Source organism: Podarcis bocagei (assembly GCF_964188305.1).
Source record: "Podarcis bocagei genome assembly, chromosome: 10".
Classification (NCBI taxonomy): Eukaryota; Metazoa; Chordata; class Lepidosauria; order Squamata; family Lacertidae; genus Podarcis; species Podarcis bocagei.
Genome location: NC_138135.1, coordinates 49,964,987 through 49,987,499, shown reverse-complemented (window position 1 = coordinate 49,987,499; position 22,513 = coordinate 49,964,987). Strand labels below are relative to the sequence as shown.

The following is a 22,513-nucleotide window of genomic DNA, read 5'->3' as shown; positions in this document are numbered from 1 at the left end:
GGCCATTTGCTACCAGCTGGAGCTTGATGAGATCAGCAATATTACAGTGGTACCTTGGGTTACATACGATTCAGGTTATATATGCTTCAGGTTACAGACTCCACTAACCTGGAAATAGTACTTTGGGTTAAGAACTTTGCTTCGGGATGAGAACAGAAATTGTGCTCCGGCAGCGCGGCGGCAGCTGGAGGCCCCATTAGCTAAAGTGGTGCTTCAGGTTAAGAACAGTTTCAGGTTAAGAACGGACCTCCGGAACGAATTAAGGACGTAACCAGAGGTACCACTGTAGTAGGAAATGTTAGAAATGATGCCCTAGAAATGAGCCAGCGTGGTGTAGTGGTTAAGAGCGGTAGTCTCGTAATCTGGGGAACCGGGTTCGCGTCTCCGCTCCTCCACATGCAGCTGCTGGGTGACCTTGGGCCAGTCACGCTTCTCTGAAGTCTCTCAGCCCCACTCACCTCACAGAGTGTTTGTTGTGGGGGAGGAAGGGAAAGGAGAATGTTAGCCACTTTGAGACTCCTTCAGGTAGTGATAAAGCGGGATATCAAATCCAAACTCCTCTTCTTCTTCTTCTTCTACATAGTGCTGTATACTGTACCGTCACATAGCCAATGATTTTACTTGTATGTTGTCTACTTGTATGTTGCAGGAATAGAAAATCTCTATGAGAGAGCTCTTCACATACGAAAACTCCTCCTGACTTTGCCCAGATCAGTCCTTATAGTGCTAAGATATCTTTTTGCTTTCCTCAATCAGTAAGTACATTAACTTCCGATCAGAAGCACTCTATTGATCTTTAATTCTCCTTCATTTTAACAGAGGAGAATATTTCAGTTGGCAGCAAAGCCATGATTTCCAAACAAACTGGAATAATTTTTACGCTGAACTGAGAGATCTCGCTGTAATAGGAATGACTTGAATGCAGCAGTTGTGCAAATGTAAAATGCATTGCCCAAAATATTTGCATAATTGAGGAGAAGAATAATAATAATTATTTGAAGCTTCAGTTGTAATAAACGCTCAAGTTATCCTCAACAGCTGCTTTAGGATGATATAGCAATATATGAATTCTCATTTCCATCACTATAGAAAGGAGATTGAAAACTGAAAGTTTGAAACAGCCCTTGAGAGTGTCAGGCTATATTTACATGAACAAAATGTAGTTTGGTTTCAATGCAGTTTTGGTTCAACTCCTGTGTCCTTGGCAGCACCAGGTGCAAGGTTTTCAAGGCTAGAAAACCTGTTGCGCCTGTTACATTTCTGCAAGTATTGTCTTCGAGCTGTAACTGTTCAGATACTGTTGAGTTGCAGCTCCTATCACTTCTCAACATTGGGCATCCCACCTGACGATCTCTGCTTTAGATCGGCTACCCCAGTGTAGTGTTACCCATGCATCTTCTCACCAATTATTCTCAGTCATTCAAGTAACCCATATATCTTCATGTCAGCCCATCACAAAAAGATCTTTTAATTAAATTGCTCTTACGGCGTTCCAGTGCAAGATTAAGCAACCCGCTTGTGGCGGGTGGGTTGAGTAATATTGTGTATGCAGCTTAAGCATGCGTTTTTGTTTCAGAAGGTCACATAACGATCCCAGAACCCTCCTCCTCTTCTTCTTCTTTCCCCTTTTTTAAAACAGCCTTTCGCAGTACAGCGATGAAAATATGATGGATCCGTATAACCTGGCCATTTGTTTTGGCCCAACATTGATGCCTGTTCCAGACATTCAAGAGCAAGTGTCGTGTCAGGCTCACGTGAACGAAATAATCAAAACTATCATCATTCACCATGAAACCATTTTTCCAGATTCTAAGGAGCTGGATGGTCCCGTTTATGAGAAATGTATGGCTGGTGATGAATACTGGTAAGCTCTTCCTTCTTTTGCCCAGGTCGGATTGCTTCAGTTTGGTATGAATGACTTTTAGTTTGTGAAAAGTTTCACCCCTGTTTACCATTATTTAAAAAAAGATATAGATGCCTGTAACTCACACCTGTCTTTTACTGAAATTTGCCCCCTGCCTGGCTCCAGATTCCTCCTTTTTGCAGTAAACAGTACAGTGGTACCTCGGGTTAAGTACTTAATTCGTTCTGGAGGTCCGTACTTAACCTGAAACTGTTCTTAACCTTAAGCACCTCTTTAGCTAATGAGGCCTCCTGCTGCCGCCGTGCCACCAGAGCCCGATTTCTGTTCTCATCCTGAAGCAAAGTTCTTAACCTGAAGCACTATTTCTGGCTTAGTGGAGTGTGTAACCTGAAGCGTATGTAAACACTGTACTTCCAGGGGCAACAAGCAGTCAGGAGGAAACAAGTGATAATGTGCTTTTCTTTTACTTTTTAATAATTTTATCTGGATAGGATTTTTGTTGCTCAAATGGATATTGTGCTGCGTTGTATATTTATGGTAAAAAGGAAATCCAAGTACATAAATATACAACACAGTTATCAGATATTTGCATGCTTGTATATTATTTACTTTTTTACGTGGAAACTAATTCAAGATCTCTTGATAGTAAGCTATCTTAAAAGTAAGCGGTTTTTGTGAACTGCGTGGAGGCTTTTGACAACCAGGCAGTATATAATTGAGCAAGTCTGCTTGTGGCCCACATGTTTTCCAGTCTGTCAGCTACGTGAAATTATGCCTAATATCATTTTAGTGGTTTTAAAAGCCAGTTGATTAAGGTCTACTTGACAGGGAAATGGTTCAGCATAAATGGCCATGTTACATAAAAGCAGATGTTTGTGCCTTTAGTAAAAGCATGCCAGTTTGGTCAGGTTTTGTGCGTTCCAGGAAGTCATTTTGAAGCAAACTGCCTTGTTATCTCTTCCTTAGTTTTAACACCATTTCATTATTTTTAAAAAATTAGTGCTTATGCTGCTGTTATTCTGTCTTTAATTATTTTATTGCAAGCTGCATTGAGGACCAATTTGTGGGAAAGATGACTACAAAGTGTCCTTTAGGGCTGAACAGATTTAGCATGATTGTTATTTGCATTAAAAATAAATAAGATCTTTTGGCTGGTTTTATTGAACATCAGCTACTCCCAGTTGGCCTATCTAGTGATAGTTAAAATAAAATTTCTCCCATCTATCTGAAAACAATTAGTAAGTTTTTATGGTACTTCGTTTTCAAGAAGCAATCTCTGAAATGGCAAAACATCATCAATTCATTCTTTTCCTGATAAATTCAGACAGCTAACCCTATCCCTGTCGCTTAAAGACCTGTCACTTAAAACAAGGTGGTGGGCTTTAAAATGAGAATAGCTGAAAATACATCAAATAAGAGCAATACTTTGTGACCCATACCATTTCCATATTGGAGCTTTTTCTGGTGCAGTTGGCCTTACACATTTTTAAAGTGTCATCAGTTCATCCCTTGTGGGTTTGAACATGAAATTGATGCCACAGAGGAAAATTGATTCTTTTTCCATTGTGATTTTCTGTCACTGAAGAGTGTTGAGATCAGGACACCAGGCGCCAGTATTCAGGGTCAAACTAGATGTTACACACAGATGCTTGTAACATTATCTTGACAGTCTTTTCTTTTTAAAAAAAATCTATAGTATCTTGAGGAAGGAGAGTTCAGAAACATCTGTTTTGGAGTAGGAAAATGACCATCAGGGAATGGATTAAAGATCTCTTTGCTTCCTCCTTTCCCTACAACCTCTTTTCTGCTCCCAGTTGCCTTCTTTGGAGACTGCTTTTGGATTTTAAACCCAGACTATTACACAGGTTTGCCTGTAACTAGGACTTCTAGTTTGTCTCTTTAGGCAGCATTCCATTAAGGCAACCTTTTGACCCTCCCCCCTTCATATGAGTAAAACATTATCCAGGTTATATAAAAGATAAAGGAACCCCTGACCATTAGGTCCAGTCGTGACCAACTCTGGGGTTGCGGCGCTCATCTCGCTTTATTGGCCGAGGGAGCTGGCGTACAGCTTCCAGGTCATGTGGCCAGCATGACTAAGCCGCTTCTGGCGAACCAGAGCAGCGCACAGAAACACCGTTTACCTTCCCGCCAGAGCGCTACCTATTTATCTACTTGCACTTTGATGTGCTTTCGAACTGCTAGGTTGGCAGGAGCAGGGCCCGAGCAATGGGAGATCACCCCGTCGCGGGGATTTGAACCGCCGACCCTCTGATCGGCAAGCTCTAGGCTCTGCGGTTTAACCCACAGCGCCATCCGCGTCCCTTACAAGTTATATAACACTATCCAATTTAAAAAGAAGATGATGATGTTGAGAGAGAGAGAGAAATAATACTAAGGAGATTATCTGACATCTAGATTAAAAAAGAAAAGAGGTAATAAAAGTGTTTCAAGATTCTAGGAGTGCTTTGTCTTAACTGAATATGTTAAGTAGTGTTTGCAGGAGCACGATGCTAATAATACGGCAGCTTAATTGATTTTTTGGTGATAAATGTGTCCATTCATAAGGTATTAATCCATATGGTGCTGTCTCAACAGTGATAGTCCTTATAGTGAACATGGTACCTTAGAAGAAGTGGACTTAGATGCTGGTACAGGACCACACACCAGTGAAGATGGTAGGCCCTTGTGTTCTTTGCCTTTCCCCCCTTCCATGTATATGTAATTGATGAAGGAAATGCTGCTTTCCTCATCACCTCTCCTTTTAAATGAAGAATCTCTGGCACAGTGTCTCCTTTCTTTTTTTTGTGTATTTCTTGCTTTTGTTGTTAACACTGATCTGCCTGTCATTGGCCAGCTGTTTCCTTGCTTCTTTCCTGCGTAACACAGTTAGAAGGAAGGTCAAGGGAAAGAATTCTGCATTTCAGCACAAATTTCTGGCTCGGTGTCACGTTCTAAGTGCCATTTTAAACTCTTTTGTGCACAGTGCTGTGGTTTGCGTTGCTGCTTTTAAGTAAATGCGGGGGGGGGGAGGAGTCAGCTGGGTCTCTAGAGGCCTGTTTCCTCCGGCATTAGCGCACCTGGCTCCAGGTGCGCATGAGCACTCAGGGCTTGGCTTGCTCCATCGTTTCATGGACCCAGACCTTCGCACTCATCTTCCTGCCCCTCCACTATTTCCAGAAAGACCATTAAAAAAGGTAAAAGACCCCTGACAGTTAAGTCCAGTCGCAGATGACTCTGGGGTTGCGGCACTCATCTCACTTTACTGGCCGAGGGAGCCGACATTTGTCTGCAGAGTTTTTCTGGGTCATGTGGCCAGCATGACTAAGCCGCTTCTGGCGAACTAGAACAGCGCACGAAAACGCTGTTTACCTTCCCATCACAGTGGTACCTATTTATCTACTTGCACTGGTGTGCTTTCAAACTTCTAGGTTGGCAGGAGCTGGGACCGAGCAATGGGAGCTCACCCCATCAAACCGCCAACCTTCTGATCGGCAAGCCCAGTGGTTTAGACCACAGCACCACCCACATCCCAGCAGAAAGACCATTAATCTTAGTTAACTCACAGGCCATACAGAGAACTTCACTTGAAGTCTTCCCTCTGGTCAGGGTTCTTTTCACCTCAGTTTCCTTACTGGCTTTACTGTGGGGTTTACCCTAAGTCGTCTTTCTGGTCAGGGACTCACCTCTTTTTGAGCCATCAATTGAAAGCCTGGCTTCAGATTCTGGGGGGGGGGGGGGTGTTGCTGTTGAAACTCCCCCTTGGGAGCTAGTATTAGTCCTGGGAAGGAAGGTGCCATTTGTGCATTTTGCTTTGGCTTATTAGCAGCTGGGAGGGGGGTCAGCTGGACCACAGTGGACAGGAAAGGGTTCTTTCCCCTCAAACCCCCCCCCCAAGAATCTGTTGTGGGCACCAGTCACACATCACAAGATTTAGCTTAATTCTATCAGCTGCAAAAGAGTGCTTTTTTCAAGCCTTATTTCAGCAGAGCGAAGGGTTGGGAGAGGAGACCCTGTGGGTACCAGGGAAGTCCTCTGCAAGCACATCAGCACTTAACAGTCACCATACTGGCAGCCTCCGAACTAGATATAAATATATATTTCACCAGCAATATCTGAGGCATTGTAGAATTTATTTTGCTCTAATTCGCATCAAATAGAATAGTTTACAGTATCCGTTTCCAGAGGAAATCTGAGTGAATTTCCTGAGGAAGCCCGAAACAGATGGATCATGGCTGATGTAGAATTCACACAAAAGAAATGCAATGTTTTTGTTGGAATACTATGCTATCTCCTCTGTATTTATAGATAGGTGAAGGAAATAAAAAAACGGGTCAAGGAAGTAGTTCTGTCATTGTAATTTCAAAGGAGCTGCAAAGGTGGAACTATTTTGTTCCTTGGTCTAACTGTATTCACACTGACTGAAGCTCACAAGACCTATTTTATCAAATCTCTATAAAAGGGTTTTGTAACTTGTGTTGGTGTTTTTTGTAAACACAGTTTACTCTATGGTCTTAACCCCTTCATGCTTTAATTAGAGTTAAGGGTATTGGCTACATGAGGTTGATTCATCATAGAATCATTATCCCGCAACTTGATGACAGTATTATCTGGATCTGAAGTTATTTTCTAAAACTGATTCTTCCAGGGAATCAAAACTCTGAAGGCAGCCCATAAAAGTATCATGCAGGATTGTTGGCGTCATTGTAAACAACTGATAGAAAATAGCACTTGTTCATTGTGCGACTGACCATTCCAAAAATCTTAAGTTTCTTGCAGATCCCAAGTCTTCTCTTTGTCCCTGTCACTTGAAATATTGTAAGGGCAAGAAAAAGGGCTCCGCAGATTCTATTGGGGCTTATTTTCTTGATCAACAGTCTGTCATTTCTGGATGTCTTTCTCTCTTCACCTTTGCTTGCATCCATTATGTGTTCCTTATGAGAAATTCTTCCTCCCGAGTACTGTCCCCCCCCCCACGGTCTAATAAATTGTGCTTCATCTTTTCTCCACAGAATGTGAACCAATAGAAGCTATTGCCAAGTTTGACTATGTTGGAAGATCTGCACGAGAGCTGTCTTTTAAAAAAGGGGCCTCCCTGCTCTTATATCATCGAGCTTCTGATGACTGGTGGGAAGGAAGACACAATGGAATTGATGGCCTTGTACCTCACCAATACATAGTGGTTCAAGATATGTAAGGAACAGCTATGTGGTGCATAGTATCCTAGAAGTTGTCATATGCCAAATCAGACGGGTCTAGTCAAGTACCGATGGTTGATTTGTAGACTTTATACAGGCCCCATAAACCAAAGCTGTGGGGTCGAGCCCCTGGAGTGGGGTTCCAGATAGCAGACAGCAGTGCTTGTGGAAGCTGGGACCCTAGGACAATTTCCTGCTGCCAAGAGCCAATCAGTGTTTGAGCATCATTTCCTCCTTTATCTCTTCATTCTCTCCCTCTCCCCTCTGGTAGCATATAGTGATATATTTTACTGTAATTTCTTATTGTGAACCATCCTGGACAGTGCTTTTTTGTTATTGCTGGTAAAGGTAAAGGGACCCCTGACCATCAGGTCCGGTCGTGGCCGACTCTGGGGTTGCGGCGCTCATCTCGCTTTATTGGCCGAGGGAGCCGGCGTACAGCTTCCGGGTCATGTGGCCAGCATGACTAAGCCACTTCTGGCAAACCAGAGCAGCACACAGAAATGCTGTTTACCTTCCCGCTGGAGCGGTACCTATTTATCTACTTGCACTTTGACATGCTTTTGAACTGCTAGTATTCATAACATAATAAAAGTGCTGTAGCTGGCTGCATAAAATGGCCGCCACAGGCAGCAAAAAAAGAGGAATGACTGTCCCTCTTACTGGTGAATATCATCACACACAAAAAACACTAAATATCGCAAAGTATATTTATATGAAGAGCAGTATAGAAATAACTTAAATTAGCAGAAACACTGCTTACAGCAGCTGTAATAATGGAAGAGGGCTGCTAAATCCAATATGGTGAGAATTCTTAGTTTTAACTGAAACCATCCTCACTTTTCAAGATCAAATTCTATGTCATTTGCAGCCCATAGGTTTTTTTGTATATGATTGCACTTTTCCTGTTTCTCTGCCTTTTTCAGAATTCTGTTTGAATAAAAATACAGCTCCCTCTTTGAGAAAGCATGCTTTCCAGCTCCTAAAAGTCTCAACATTGTTGTTAGGCTAATTGGAAGATACATTGCTTGCTTCCTTATTATGATACCTTCTCAGTTGCCATTTAGAAGGCAAAATGTCACTTAGGAGCATCTACAAAGCTGAAGCTAGAAGGCAAATTATAAAGAGAAGCTCAGCTGGGGGGATATTCTGGCCCCGCATTGCTTCTTTATTTTTCAGTTGCATTCCTGCTATTGGCCGACATTTGATTATATATCTACCTAATGCCTTTGAATATAATGGTTATAGTGGTTATTAACGAGAATGAGATGACTGAAAATGGAGAGGGGGAAGATCATGAACCACTCTTACTCTTTCCACCCAATAATAATTGGTTTCTCAAGAATTGTCACCTGTCTTTTCTGCTCAGGGATGATACATTTTCAGACACACTGAGCCAGAAAGCAGACAGTGAAGCCAGCAGTGGACCAGTAACAGAGGACAAGTCTTCCTCTAAGGATATGAACTCACCCACAGATCGTCAACCTGAAATATATTCCGGAAGGTAAATTGAACTGAGCACTCAGCATTAACTAAATACGTGGCGTTTATATTGCACTTGAGAACATTAAAAGCACACCACATGTGTTATTTTGGCAATCCGTGAAACAACTGTGTCAATTTTTCATTCATGGAGGTTTGAGGCATAAAATATAGCGTCTTGACAAAGATCATCCAGACCACAGGTTCCCAGACTTATTTGGCCTACTGCCCCCTTTTCAGAAAAAAAAATTGCTCAGCGCCCCGCTGCCAGCTCAGTCCAATCTGCCCCAGGGGCAGGGGTGGTGCCACAGCCCGCCTGCCATTGGCCAAATAGGTAGGCAAGCTGTGATCCACTTCCTGGGACTGGGTGCAGCTGAAAAGGGTTCACCCAAACCCAGGAAAGCCCCCCACCTTGACCGCCAGATCCAGGGGGAGACATTACCATCATCCCACAACAGTGCCTGACCTAATGGCCAGTGTCATTACACAGATGAAACCTATACAAATAGTTTTTCAAAATTTTATTAGCTTCTTTCTTTATGCTTCCACTGCCCCTTTATTATTATTCAACGCTGCACCCCAATTGCACCTGAGGCTACTACTGCCCCTCCCCCAGATCGATCCAGCACCCTCCAGGGGGCAGTATCGCCCACTCTGGGAAACACTGATCTAGACCTTCATAGGTGAGTTAATATTTGACCTGGTGGACTTCCTTCACAGCTCACACTCGCCACACCAACACATTTTGTTGGGCAACATGTATTGACAGGTATAATTCATACGTTCTTCGTTTCATTTCCTGTGTCTTCACTTTGCCTCTCTGTGCAGGCAGCGCAAGAGAACCGAACTCTCGCTTCCCGGCAGACGCCCTGGCAGAACCAGCGATGGACACTGTCCAGTTCATCAACCGCACAGCCATGCCAATTCATCGCTGGAGTTGGGCTCCCCCAGTATGACAAGCCACAGCGCTTCTCGTACTGCCCTTCAAAACCGCAGCCTCAATACGGATAGTCCAGAAAGGAGACGAAGGCCTGGTCATGGCAGCCTCACCAATATTAGTAGGCATGAATCCCTGAAGAAAATTGACAGCCCACCCATTAGAAGATCAACATCATCTGGCCAATACCCAGTTTTCAATGATCACAAACCACTTGACCCAGAGGCAATTGCTCAGGTGGGTCTTGTGAGTTAACATAGGAGTAGTTGCTTTCTCTACTACAGGGAATGTTAGTGTGAACTTTTGAGATAAATAAGCCTATAACCTCAATCTGGTGTCCTGGTGGCTGTGCTATTAGTGTTTATTTCTAGTTCCTTGATTGTGTTGTGTTCATATCAGCTTGGTAATGTGTGCAGGTGCACAAAAAGGGATGCCTCACCTCTGAGTTAATTCTGTGCTTTACATGATGGCTGGATATACTTAATGATAAAGGTGAGCAAGATAGAAGTTAGCCCTGAGACTCCTACTAATTCTCTTATTTTATCCATACTTGATTACTTCAGTGTATTTTTTGTTGGTATTCCTCAATTTCATCTTAAACTACAGATATCTGTTCTTCACTCTGCATTTCATCTAATCTTCCTTATCCATAATATGATCTTTGCACTACCTTTCCTTTTATTGTCATATTAATGTTAAATTCATGCTGTTTGCACCTTATATTTGGAACTCGGGAGATACTCACGTGGTCCAGTCTCTTCCACTCCTTAAAAATCAACTACAAAACATACATGTTTTCACATCCCTTTTTGAACCTTGGGGATTCTATTCAGCTAAGTCCTATTTGGAATAGACCCAATGAACCTAAGTTTTTCATGTTTATTAACTTCAGTGGGTGTACTCATGAATAGGCCCAGCATTGAATTCCAACCGGTTTGCCTTCATGGCGAAGAGCATTTATATAATATCAGTACTTCTTAAACTACTTTTTAAAGGTTGGAAAGTAGCAAGTCTGCACAGCAAATCCCAAATGACACATATTTCTTGCAGCGTGTCCACTTCTCTGTTGCCCAGGAGAAGCACTGTAGCACTCGTTCATCTAGCCCCAAGTATAGCGCTAAGGATAAAAACATAAGTATTTTTTACTATTATCTGAAAAATAGGTATTGTGCTTCAGATAAGCAGGAAACACCTGGTATTGTTCTTGCTTGCACCTTGCTGTGACTGAATAGTTCTACACATGGTGTTCTTGGTATTTTCTAAACATGTAGTTAGTTATTGAGGCATTCCTGCGCCTCAATAATACTGGTGCTTGGTTAATATGTTTACTCTCACATGAGAGAGAAAGAGATTTGGTTTCCACCATGATGTAGGGAGGAGGCGCAATGCAATGGCCCATGCCATCTTTGGTGTTCGGTATTTCATTAATCTTTAGCAAACTTGCTTCTTCCTTTGGAACAGGATATTGAAGAAACAATGAACACAGCTCTGAATGAACTCCGGGAACTGGAACGTCAAAGCTCTGCAAAACATGCCCCAGATGTAGTGCTGGATACCTTGGAACAAATGAAAAATTCCCCCTCCAGCACGGCCTCCACGGAATCCCTGAGCCCTCTCCACAGTGTCCTCTTAAGAAGCACCGAGCCTCAGATTCGGCGTAGCACCAGCTCTTCCAGTGATACTATGAGTACCTTCAAGCCCATGGTGGCACCCAGGATGGGGGTGCAACTGAAACCGCCTGCCCTTAGGCCAAAGCCCATCGTTCTTCCAAAAACAAACCCAACTGTGGGCCCTTCCTCTCCATCCCAAGGTCCAGCAGACAAGTCTTGCACAATGTGAAAATCAAGCAGTTTGTGTGGCAAGCGTGGAGTGAGCTACCAAAAGGATGGAGCGCTGATCAATGTCTTGTGTTCCATCACACCATTCGTTTCTAATTTATAACGGGAGAGGTTTTGTTTTTTGTAAAAAAATGTGTTTTTTTAGTGTAATGTCTCCAAGCTACCTACGTTAACATGGGTCCAATTTTTAAACTGGACAGTTAATTGTGTGTCGTTTTAAATCAACAGGAATACATGCTTTTACTTGAAAACTCCACGCTGCACCTTTTCTAATAAAAGCTTCACAGGTCACAGCCAGCATCCCGTGAGGTTCAATAAGTTACACTTACTCTAGTTTTTAGACTTATGAGTGGTCATTTGAAAGGGATTAATTAATGGATTTGTTTACTTCTATATTGTAATTGGCTCCAGTATTGATCAGATTTTTTATATGGGCTAAAAGTTTGTATCTTGAGGATTATATTAAGAAGTGAATCAGGAAAGACATTTCCTTCAAAATACTTTGTATGTGTGTTGGTAGGGTTAGTACTGCATATGGAGAATGTATTTGCATCTCACACCGACGTAGATGGCAGCTCTCTAAATCAAAGCTAAAGCCTGTTGTCAGAAATGCTATATAGAATAGTTTCTAATGGTTGCACTCAGGCTTGCTGCACTGCAATAAAGGTAGATTTTTAGCCACCAGTTCTTTCAGACAACTGTTCACACAAACAAATCACTACAAAAAATATGTTTACATTCCTATGAGCTGATTGTTTAGATGTCTCTGCAGATAGTCTTAGCTAATCAAATTATTTGTAACAAAACATTCCTAGAAAACCTACACTTTAAAGCTGCTGTATCCTTATGATTATGAAACACATTGGCCTGCACGTCACAGTAAGACATGGCTTATTGCTTTCCGTGAACAAGCAGTGTGCTAGCTTCTAGAGGTGGAAGAAACAAACCACAAGGCTTGACTCGAGCAAGAAACAAACCATGCGCGGTAAGCCAGGAACAAGTGGTAGTTAGTTCTTGCAATTTGTTTGTAGCTTGCCACTAGCTGTTTGTTTGCAAGAAACAAACCAGTGCGGGTTCATAAGACAAAGCCAAGTTTTGTGGTGTGTTACTCCTGGCTCCGAGAAGAGTAGGACAGATTGAACAGCATGCACTGGTATAAGGCTCGTTCATAGTAAGCCATGGTTTTATTGCTTCTTGTGGCAAGCGAAAGGGGCTACTGTGTACAAAAGAGTGTGCTGTTTCTCGAGTGTATTTATTCAGGTGAATTTTGATTTCTAAACTGGAATAACTCCTCTTGAGGTGAGAGGTTGTTCACAGGGCAAAGATCTCATTTTCTACTCTAGAATCTGAATAAAATCTATCAGAACCACTCCCCCCCCAACTAACATGTCATTACTTTTTTCATGTGTGTTTATGTGTGAGTGAAGCTATCAACTTGCATAGTGCTTCATCTTTGTTGTTATTGTTACATATGAACTAACAAGTGTTTTGCACAAACTTAACAGTAAGCTATATCATTTCCGTGAATGTTTTTACAAGGTCACCACCTCACTCCACAGGAGAATTTATCGTAGGTTACTAATCAGGCAAACACTTAACTAAAAACCGTGGGGGTACTAGACTGGAGTTGGGGGAAGGAATTGATTCAGCTGATACTTGTCTACATATGCAAAACTTGATCAAAATAAGGGGTTTCTTTTGTCACAGAACTTGTCACATTAGGAACTTGTCATTCTTCAAAATGAATGTTTTCATTTGGGTCCTTCCTACTATGCGGAATCAAACAGGAGGAGACTAGTTGTTAGGCAGAAAGAATTGCCTAAGGACATCGTAGCTACCATTGTTGTTTGGGACTGATTTACTCCCATTGCAGTTTGTTTACCAATTATATTTAGCTGAATGGGATTGCCAAATCACATGTAGCATGGACGTGGCAAAGACGTAAGTAGCTTTGCAAAGAAGTTGCCCACATGAACATCTGTGAGCCTGCCCTGCTCACACATCTCTGTTAGTTATTTGTGCCCCAAAATGGGGGAGAGACAAACATTTTCATCTCAGCTGATGAAACTGGGGGCTATTTACAAACCTAAATTGGAAACCAGATCTGGGTGGAATTCATAAATCTGAAAAACAAGATGAAAAAGAATTCACTTGGCGCTACAGTATATATAATGATTTTGTTTGCCACAGTAGACCATAGGAAATGTTACATTCACCAAAGCTGCCACTATCTAGAAAGGAACTCGATCCCATCTCCCTAGACTGCACCCTGGAAGCTTAACTAAGATCCTGGACTCTGTAGTGAGCTTTTAGCTAATGCTAATCATAGTGAAGTGTTGCCGTGGCCCCTGCAAGGCTAGGAATTATCTTTGTAGCGAGCCCAAATCTAGGACCTATGGGACAAACGGAAGCGTTGCCGTTCCTTTAAGTGCATTATAGCCTAGTGACTTTGTATTATTAATTAATAGGTTGTGTGGCAAAACTTAAGGTGGGTGCCTGTATCATGAAATTGCATAGGGAAACTCTGTACGTCTGAATAACTGTACCGGCCTCCATACTGCTTATATTAGAGATTGTTTAGTGGAGAAGGGAAAAAATATTAGAAACAGTGCATCCAGTGATTGCTTCTGCTTAGAACATTCACGCGAGTTAAATGTGTGTAGTTTGATGGTTTGTTATAGCTATTTGAAGTATAGTGAATGGATATTTAACAGGAAAGACTGATACAACTACAGGCTGTATAGTAAAAGGGTAACCGCCTGTGTACCTAATCGAATCAGTATTGTCCTTGACTGTCAGTTTGATAGATTGCAGTGCTGGTAGCTTCCTGCTTGTTGACTGTTACCTAATTGTGTCAATGTACATCTGTAGTATGTACATGTGAAAGTGCCTTTACATTTTTAGAGGAGCTTTAACTTTGCTCTTGTATTGTTGCAGTTCCATTTCATGTTCTGCTGCATTCCCATTGCATTCCTTCCATTCTCAGACAACAGGAGAGTTACAATTGCACAGTTTTAAAAGAAGAAAACGTACTGTTAAGCTGTTGTGACAATGCACTTTTATGTATAGTACTGTACATTTTGGCATGTACCATTACAGGCTTCAATATACATTCAGATTTGTTTCTCATAGTGTAACTTTATATAATAAATAAGGGTAGTTTTGTCTGTGTTTGTTTTGTTTTAATGATGTCTAATTATCAACATATTTCTGCATGTGCGTATCCTTGCACATGCCTTTTCTAGGCTCAGTGTTAATGAGGCCCAATTCCCTAAGTTCCAAGACACCTTTACAGGGTGATATTTACCTTTAGTGGAGGCAGCCTGGGAGTCTTATGGTGCTTGGAAATATCTCCTTTATTTACAAGTGTACAAGCCGAACAGGTAAGCAAGCAGTCATTCATGAAGGTAGCGCTGTTCCCAAAGCCAACAGCAAACCCAGACAGCCACAAAGTACGAAGACCATTTCTACCAGCCATTTAAAAAAAGGCTCAGAACTCATTTTATTCCTTGTCCAGATTCAAATCAAACAAACTCTCCTCTTTCAATTCCAGCTCATGAAAGCAACTGTAACACATTCAAGGATGCATAGTGGAAATGGTAGACAAAGAACACAGATGACTCCATATACATTTATCTTAAATGAGGAGTGTCTCGCACTGCCCAGGTATTTTTCAGAAAGCAAAATATACTGTGGTTTCTAAATAGTGTGATTTGTGAGTTAGGGCTTGTCATGCCAAATACCATGTGAAGTCACACCAAAGTGATGTCTGACGTTCAAAATGACACCTGGCATCCTAACAGTGATCAAATTTGCTCCACCTCAGGAACCCCTGTTTGATGACAATTTTCGATAGGTGGCAGAACTGTGCCAAAAAAAAAAAAAAGGAGAAGTCACACCAGAGTCATGTTTTGGTCCACCATCTTGATTCTAAAGGGCAGCTAGAGCCCGAAAATTCCCAAAGATGGCTGCCTCCACTATGGAAACTCTTGTGCCAAGCTTGGCAACACTCTCTAAAGAGGCAGCCAAAACTACAGAGAACAAATGGACAAGCCATTTTCCAAAATGTACAGTAGATTCATTTACTTATATATACTGCTTAATAACACAACTTCTGGTCGGTTCACAAAAATAACAAAGAACTATAATAAAGAATGAAACTGGAAAACTGCAATATAAAACAATAACAAACCCAAAACATTAAGATAGCAGCACATTAAAAAAATTAGGAACCCCTTCTCACCTCTCGTCCAAGGCACATTCTTTCACATCTACACAAACCGTACAATATCCAGTAGTCATCCAATATTACTTGCCCTATTCTATTTGCACACATTCACTCCAACTCTAGCGCCATTTTTGCTCTACAAAAAACGAGCTGCAGAAACAGTGGGAGACCAAATATTCACTGGCAGAGCCATAAAAATATATAAACAAATTCCTACCCATAGATCACGCAGATTACTGTCTATAACACTAGTGCATCTGGCTCTCACCCAAGCTATCTGCCATCCAAGACCCTCACCCAAGGAGGGGTGGAGCTGCAAGGAGTGCCTTCGAGGTGTTGACCACACACAAAAGGCACTCCACAAAAATCCCAATTTGAAGGTTATTTTTCTCTTCAAAACAGCTATGAGCCAATAATATTCTGACTTTCACTGGAATATTAAGGGGGAAATCATACCTTCTAGGGGACCTGCAAACATCCTTTTTATTCTGTGTTCATTATGATTTGTGCTCATGATGCTATTGGGTGGTTACACACAATCCCACTTTCAACACTGCTTGTGACATCAAGTTTTAGAGTGGTTCTGCTGTGTCAGTCGCAGCATATCCTGTAACTTCATGCTGAAATCCCATAACTTTTTTTTATAGCACAAATGTCCTGGTTTATTTTGTCCCGCTTCGGTTGAGCCATAGCCCCTCAGGACAGCAATAATGTGGTATCATTGGAGAAGCAGCACAGTACAAACTCAAGCAGAATGAATCCACCACTAACTAAAGCACTATTATTGTGTCAAGAACATGTCGCAGAATGCAGCTGCAATAAAACGCCAGTTTGAAGGGGCCAATAAGAAATGAACAGGGATATACCAAGTTTGAATTATTTGCATCTTCTGGAAGGAAATAATGCAGGAAAAGATATGCATGAAGGAGATACAGAATGCTAAGAGAGAAAACTTAATGCACTGCATTGCATTCTTTGCATTTCTTTTTATATAACATTGATGCCAAATCATGCATTTTGCATGGAGCTGTGTCTCCAGAAATAACCTCTTCAGCACGACAGAGTTACAAAGGGAGGTAGCTGCATATCTACCCTACTATTCAATGGTAAATCTTGATGTCGCAAAGGCACAACCCTTTTATCTCCTGCCTGTCTTGTTTTATCCCCATCACATCCCTTTTTGTACCTTAACAAGAAACCTGCTTCAATATTTAACTAATACAAATGTTCCTTATTATGGATGCAACAGCGTCAGGAAAATGTTAGGTAGGGTATGAATAAGGAATCCCTCTGAAGTGGTTTTGTTAAAGGAAAATATATCCCTGCTCAGCTGATTTACATCTACTTAACTTGGAGCAAACTTTGGAAAGTCTGCTATTTGCCATCACAAATAACACAGCACATGCCAACTGACTCATTCTATGGAGATGATAAGCTGAGGCCTGAGAAGCTTGTTCAGTTGTCTAAGGTAGTGAGGATTCAGCATATAACTGCCATGACCTGGGGTCAAATCCTGGTTAAGGGAGAGAGGAGTGATGCTTTGACCTTACTTCTCCCTTCTTGGGGTACCACAATCCTGTTGGCCAAGAAGCTGGCCCACAAAAAAACGATAAGCTTTTCTCCATAGTGATCATAAAATCATAGTGTCGTCACAGTTCTTAAGGGCTGTCACGTGGAAGAGGTAGCAAGCTTGTTTTCTCCTGCTCTGGATGGTAGGACTTGAAGCAATGGCTTCAAGTTACAAGAAAGGAGATCCCGAATAAACTTTTGGAAAAAGACTGTCTGACAGTTCCTTGGAGGTTTTTAAGCAGAGCTTGGATGGCCACCTGTCATGGATGCTTTAACTGAGATTCCTACATTGCAGGGGGTTGCACTAGTGACCTCTCAGGGATGCAAGGCTCTGCAGTGCATATGGAGGTCCTAGGCTACCTAGACGACAAGACCTCCCTCTCTGCCTAGCTGATGTGGTCCAAAGGAAAGCAGAGCAATGTGTCTGGCACTAGAGCTTGGCTGCAGGAGTTACTGGAAGAAGGCACCATCCAGCCTTCTTGGGGACTCCACTCCCCAAGGTATATTCCTTAGCCTTCGCTTCTCACAAAGATCTCTTGCAAGGCAGCAGGAGCATTAGATACATTTGAAACTTTGGAACAACGCTTTCTCATAGGAGTCTGTGCTCCGGGGAGTGGGACGGGAAGGGGAAACATAATGTCAAAACAAATTAAAAACAATTTAAAACTCTTTTACAAAACAAATTTAAAAACAATTTTTATTTTAAAAAATAGAATTAGTTTGCTCCATCTACTGCTGACTTCTGCCCCCACCCCAGTCGCAACAGGCACTAGTGAAGATGAATGAATATTTTAGACAAAGGGACAGGGAGGAAGGCTTGAATTTCCACAAAGTTGGGGGGGGGGAAAACACCCATATTTAGCAACTCTGTAAATGTGGAGTGCCAAGAAGTGTTGAATTTATCTCTGGGGTCCCTCCATTTCTTTGTGCAATTGGTACATTTCTACATTTTATGCCTAGGCTGCCTACGGCATATTTGATTACATTGAAAAATTGCCCGCCGTTTGCTGCCTTCAAATAAATTGATAAATGGATATATATACAGTACTTGCGCACCATGGCAACTAGTGCATCATTACCATAGTAACCAGTTGAATATCATTACCTTCTACAGCAAGTCCTGGTTGAGTGATACTGTAAGAAAAAAATCCTGAACAGACCAGCTCTCCGAAAGTGAGCATTCATAATTTCCCCATTTACTACGACGGTCCAATATTTCTGATTAACAACAGTAACACTTCAGTAGGAAGATTGCTTTCTTGATCTATCCCCGTGTCAAGACCAGGCTGACAGAAGAGGACCTGCTTCACGGTTTGCATTCTGTCCTCGATAAATCGGCCCATGGAATTATTAAGCGTGATCCATAAGCTGTCGAGCCTTACATTGAGGGAGGGAGACCAGGACACCTCAGAAACCTCGAAGAGTTGGGCGCTTTGAGGACAAAAATCAGTCATCTCCACCGCAAGCAAGATGCCACGATCGATGCCGTCAATCTAATGCCCCGTCAAGCCATGCATTGTAGGATCAGCTTCAGCTCTGCAGCCGGGTGGCACTGACAAGAGTATTTGTGAATTTGCACCCAATAACATGGCGCTTGGATGCTCGACCTTCATGGCTGATTAAAGGTAGCAAGACTGGGGGCGTTCAGGGTGTGGTGAATGAGTCATCGCATGAGTAGGTGGCTCTAAGCACCTTGGAAGAGGTGACAGTGTGGCCACGCCTGGGGAAAAAGCCACCTTGGACCTAATAGTATTTAGCAACTACCACTCTGTCACCAATTCCCCAGCCCAGGCTTACACAAATGACAATGGGCTAAAATAGCCCTATGAGGCTTGTGATTTGCTCTCTTGAAGCAGTCTGGTGGGTTAACGCTCCAATATAATTTCCCTGATGTAAATCAATTCCCTCCTCTATCATAAGTAACTATTAAATTCTACCCACATGAGGAAAACCTTGGTTCAGCAACTTGCCTTTTTATTATTATTATTCCCATCAGGGCTAAAAGCAGAGTGCAGAAATGACAATCAGGAAGGGAGTACAGACAGGAGGCTTAAGGACTCCTCTCCCAGCACCTCTACTCTGATCAGCACCAGAATCTAACTTTCCTTCCAGCCATCCCACCAGGTTGCTTTATAAGAGAGGGAATGGAGATCCACTCTGTGTGTGTGTGTGCGCGCGCACACACACCTTTAAATCTTTTACTTAATTCAAAAATGGAGAGAGGGGAATACTATATCCATTGTGTACATCCCCAAAGCTATTTATAGAGTTTCCCCATCAGTCCAGGCATGCAGTGACAATACAGTGGTACCTCAGGTTACATACGCTTCAGGTTACAAATGCTTCAGGTTACAGACTCTGCTAACCTAGAAATAGTGCTTCAGGTTAAGAAATTTGCTTCAGGATGAGAACAGAAATCAGGTTCCCGTGGCGCGGCGGCAGCAGGAGGCCCCATTAGCTAAAGCGGTGCTTCATGTTAAGAACAGTTTCAGATTAAGTACAGACCTCCGGAACGAATTAAGTACTTAACCTGAGGTACCACTGTAATGTGTGTCATCACATGGATCAACCCTATTCATGTGAAGAGCCTCATACTGCATTCTGGGCTTTTATAGTGAGAGCTAGACAGTGTGGTGTGCCTGAAAACCAGATGCATTGTGATTTTTTTAAGGTTTCTAATCCAGAATCTCCCCCTAGTGGCTTGCTTTCATTCACACAGTCAGCCCAGTGCTGTGCTTTCTTTTAAACACATACACACTGGGATTTGTCCCATCCAGCCCTAAACTACATTCTCTGGGGCTCCCCAACACAGATCCAGTAATCTGCTCCACAGGTGAACATGCAGGAATCCTTACACAAAGTCATACAGCTGCAGCCTGGGAGTAGTAAAGCTACACTGGAATTAGGAGAGGAACGAGAGGTACCAGCAACAAAATGTTGCAGCATACCAGTTCTCCAGGATTCCAGTCTCTCCATTCCATTCTGCCCTCTGCCAGCTTTCCATTCCCCACGCCAACCCTCACCCACCATTCTTGGTCCTTACTGGACTCTGTTTTTAGGGGGACATTACCCTGAGGCTTCCCCCACCCCAAGGTACTTCTGCAAGCATGCTGATACCTGCATGAGTGGAGATTAGGTTTGCAGTGGTTAAAATGTTGGACTTAAGACCTGAGTTCAGATCCCAGTTCACTGGGTGACTTTGGGCAAGTCATTGCCTCCCAGCCTAACATAAGTGTTGTAACAATAAAATTGGGAGGCATAAAACAATGTACACCACCCTAAGCTCATTACCATAGAGAAAGTGAATGGGGAAAATTTCTGCAGACACAAATGACATTGAAAGTGGGATCATGTATAACCACCCTGATACCACCCTGAGCACAAATAAACAGCCCTAAAAAAGCCCTTTAAAATGATGTCTGGAGGGGCTCATGGTGTGAAGAAATTTGCCATTGAATATGATAGGCAGGGGTCAGCAAACATTTTCAATAGGGGGCTGGTCCACTGTCCTTCAGACCTTGGAGCGGGCGGCTATATTTTGGGGGGGAAATAAAACATGAACAAATTCTTATGCCCCACAAATAACCCAGAGATGCGTTTTAAATAAAAGCACCCATTCTACTCATGTAAAATCCATGTGGGCAGGATTTTGAAGACAATTGGGCCGGATCCAACCCCCGGGCCTTAGTTTGCCTACCCATGTGATAGAGCATATTATTTGCCTGTAGAAAGCCTTGGTACTTGGTCTCTCCAGCTTTAAAAAAGGACCAGGTAGCAGGTAATGGAGAAAGCACATCTGAGACCCTAGAGCGACTGACGGACAGAGTAGACAATACCAGGGTAGGTGGACAAATAATCCGATCTAAGGAATCCAGCTCTAGAAGAGAGTCTGTAAAGCAGGGGGCTCCAAGCTTTGGGGGCCAGTGAGCACATGTGGAATTCTGATATAGGGCAGTGGGGGTGTGGCCTATCACAAAATGGCTGCCACAGGGGTGTGGCATAATGGCTTCAAAGTAGGCGAGGCTGAGCCAGTTCAAAGAACTGAGCAGGAAGAGGAGACAGCCTTTTATGCATTGTGGATTTTTAAAGCAGATGTTTAATGCCACCTTTCATGAGTGCCAAAGGAGGTACTGGCAGGCACACTGGTGCCCATAGGTGCCACACTGGTAAGGCAAAGCGAGTAACAAGAGGACTCCAATCTGCTTTATCAATCTCTCTCCTGTGGGTAGCAGCACAGAAACCGCTGCCAGTAAAATACAGTCCATTGACAATCAAATGGCATGAATTTTAGTCTCTCTGCCAGGATAGAGAACCTGTGGTGCTGCAAATGTTGTGGAGCTTCATTAGCTCTAGCCAGCATGGCCAATGTGCTGGTCGCAAGGAAAAAATAGGTATAAAAGGAGAAGTCTCTGGCTGCCAAGATTCAAGTTTAATACAATTACTCTTTGGTGAGAGAACCCCAGCAGAGGTTTAAAATCGCAAAATATGCAGCAAAGGAAAGAATAGAAACATAGATTAAGACATTAAAAATGTTCAAGGAAGTTCCAAAGTAGCCCTTCTTCCCCCAGCATTGGAGAATCCACGTTTCTTAAGTTTAAAATGGTTTACTTACAAACTCTCCAGCTAAGTTAGATTCATGTCCTTTTCCATGCAGTCTTCAGAAAAAGCTGAACAAGAAATAAAACTTGGCTAAGTTACAGTGCTGAAAGTTCCTAAATTATTAGTACAGGAACTCAAGCGGCTTGTGAAAGCCATGGGGTTATGCTGGAGCAACAAGCCTAGCCTCTTCATACACTGAGCTTCTTAGACAGACTGGAGGAAAACAAAGACTTGATTACCTAGTCCTTCCCAAGACGAGTTAAACCTGGCAGGACTGCTTACTCTATGACAGGCATCCCCAAACTTGGCCCTCCTGATGTTTTGGGACTACAACTCCCATCATCCCTAGGTAACATGACCAGTGGGCAGGGATGATGGGAATTGCAGTCCCAAAAAACATATGGAGGGTCAAGTTTGGGGATGCCTGATCTTAACCCCTTCATGCATTAATTAAACTTAAGCATGTTGGTTATATGAGGCTGGTTATCCCACACAGTGGTTATAGATAACAAAGGTTTTCAGTCCAACAACATCTGGAGGGCCATAGGATTCAATATAATAAAACACTTTGAAAACCATATACCTGAAAAGGCGGCTATCCATTTTGGAATTAACCCTTGAAGCCCATGAAGGCTGACAGGGAAGCAGTCAAAACTGGAGCTCTCCATCCCCTGCCTATCACTTTTGACATTTAGCTAGTAGGTTATGTAATGAAGTCAGATGATTCTGTGTCACTTTTATCTGCTACTTCTCATAAACAGCTCAAATATTTAATAGACTTTTTTTCAGTAAACAGTG

At 42.5% G+C, this 22,513-nt stretch overlaps 1 protein-coding gene and 1 long non-coding RNA gene across 5 annotated transcripts in view; one reads left to right on the top strand and one right to left on the bottom strand.

Moving 5' to 3' along the window:
* SRGAP1 (SLIT-ROBO Rho GTPase activating protein 1) overlaps positions 1-14,490 on the top strand; it is a 121,763-nt gene extending 107,273 nt beyond the window's left edge. For all 3 annotated transcript variants that reach the window (XM_081211493.1, XM_081211492.1, XM_081211494.1), the window contains 7 exons: positions 650-755; positions 1,640-1,864; positions 4,463-4,542; positions 6,877-7,057; positions 8,432-8,566; positions 9,373-9,718; positions 10,943-14,490. In XM_081211493.1, coding sequence (XP_081067619.1) covers positions 650-755; positions 1,640-1,864; positions 4,463-4,542; positions 6,877-7,057; positions 8,432-8,566; positions 9,373-9,718; positions 10,943-11,320 — 1,451 coding nt within the window. In that variant the 3' untranslated portion in view covers positions 11,321-14,490. The remainder of the gene's footprint in view (positions 1-649; positions 756-1,639; positions 1,865-4,462; positions 4,543-6,876; positions 7,058-8,431; positions 8,567-9,372; positions 9,719-10,942) is intronic.
* The window catches only part of LOC308596665, a 42,815-nt gene extending 21,030 nt beyond the window's left edge, over positions 1-21,785 (bottom strand). Inside the window, exon 1 of one of the 2 annotated variants that reach the window (XR_014012625.1) lies at positions 21,729-21,785. This is a non-coding gene — a long non-coding RNA (uncharacterized lncRNA). Of the gene's footprint in view, positions 1-15,107; positions 15,153-21,728 lie in introns of those variants that run through there. The other variant, XR_014012626.1, reaches the window with a different exon arrangement.
* Between the last annotated feature and the right edge of the window lie 728 nt (positions 21,786-22,513).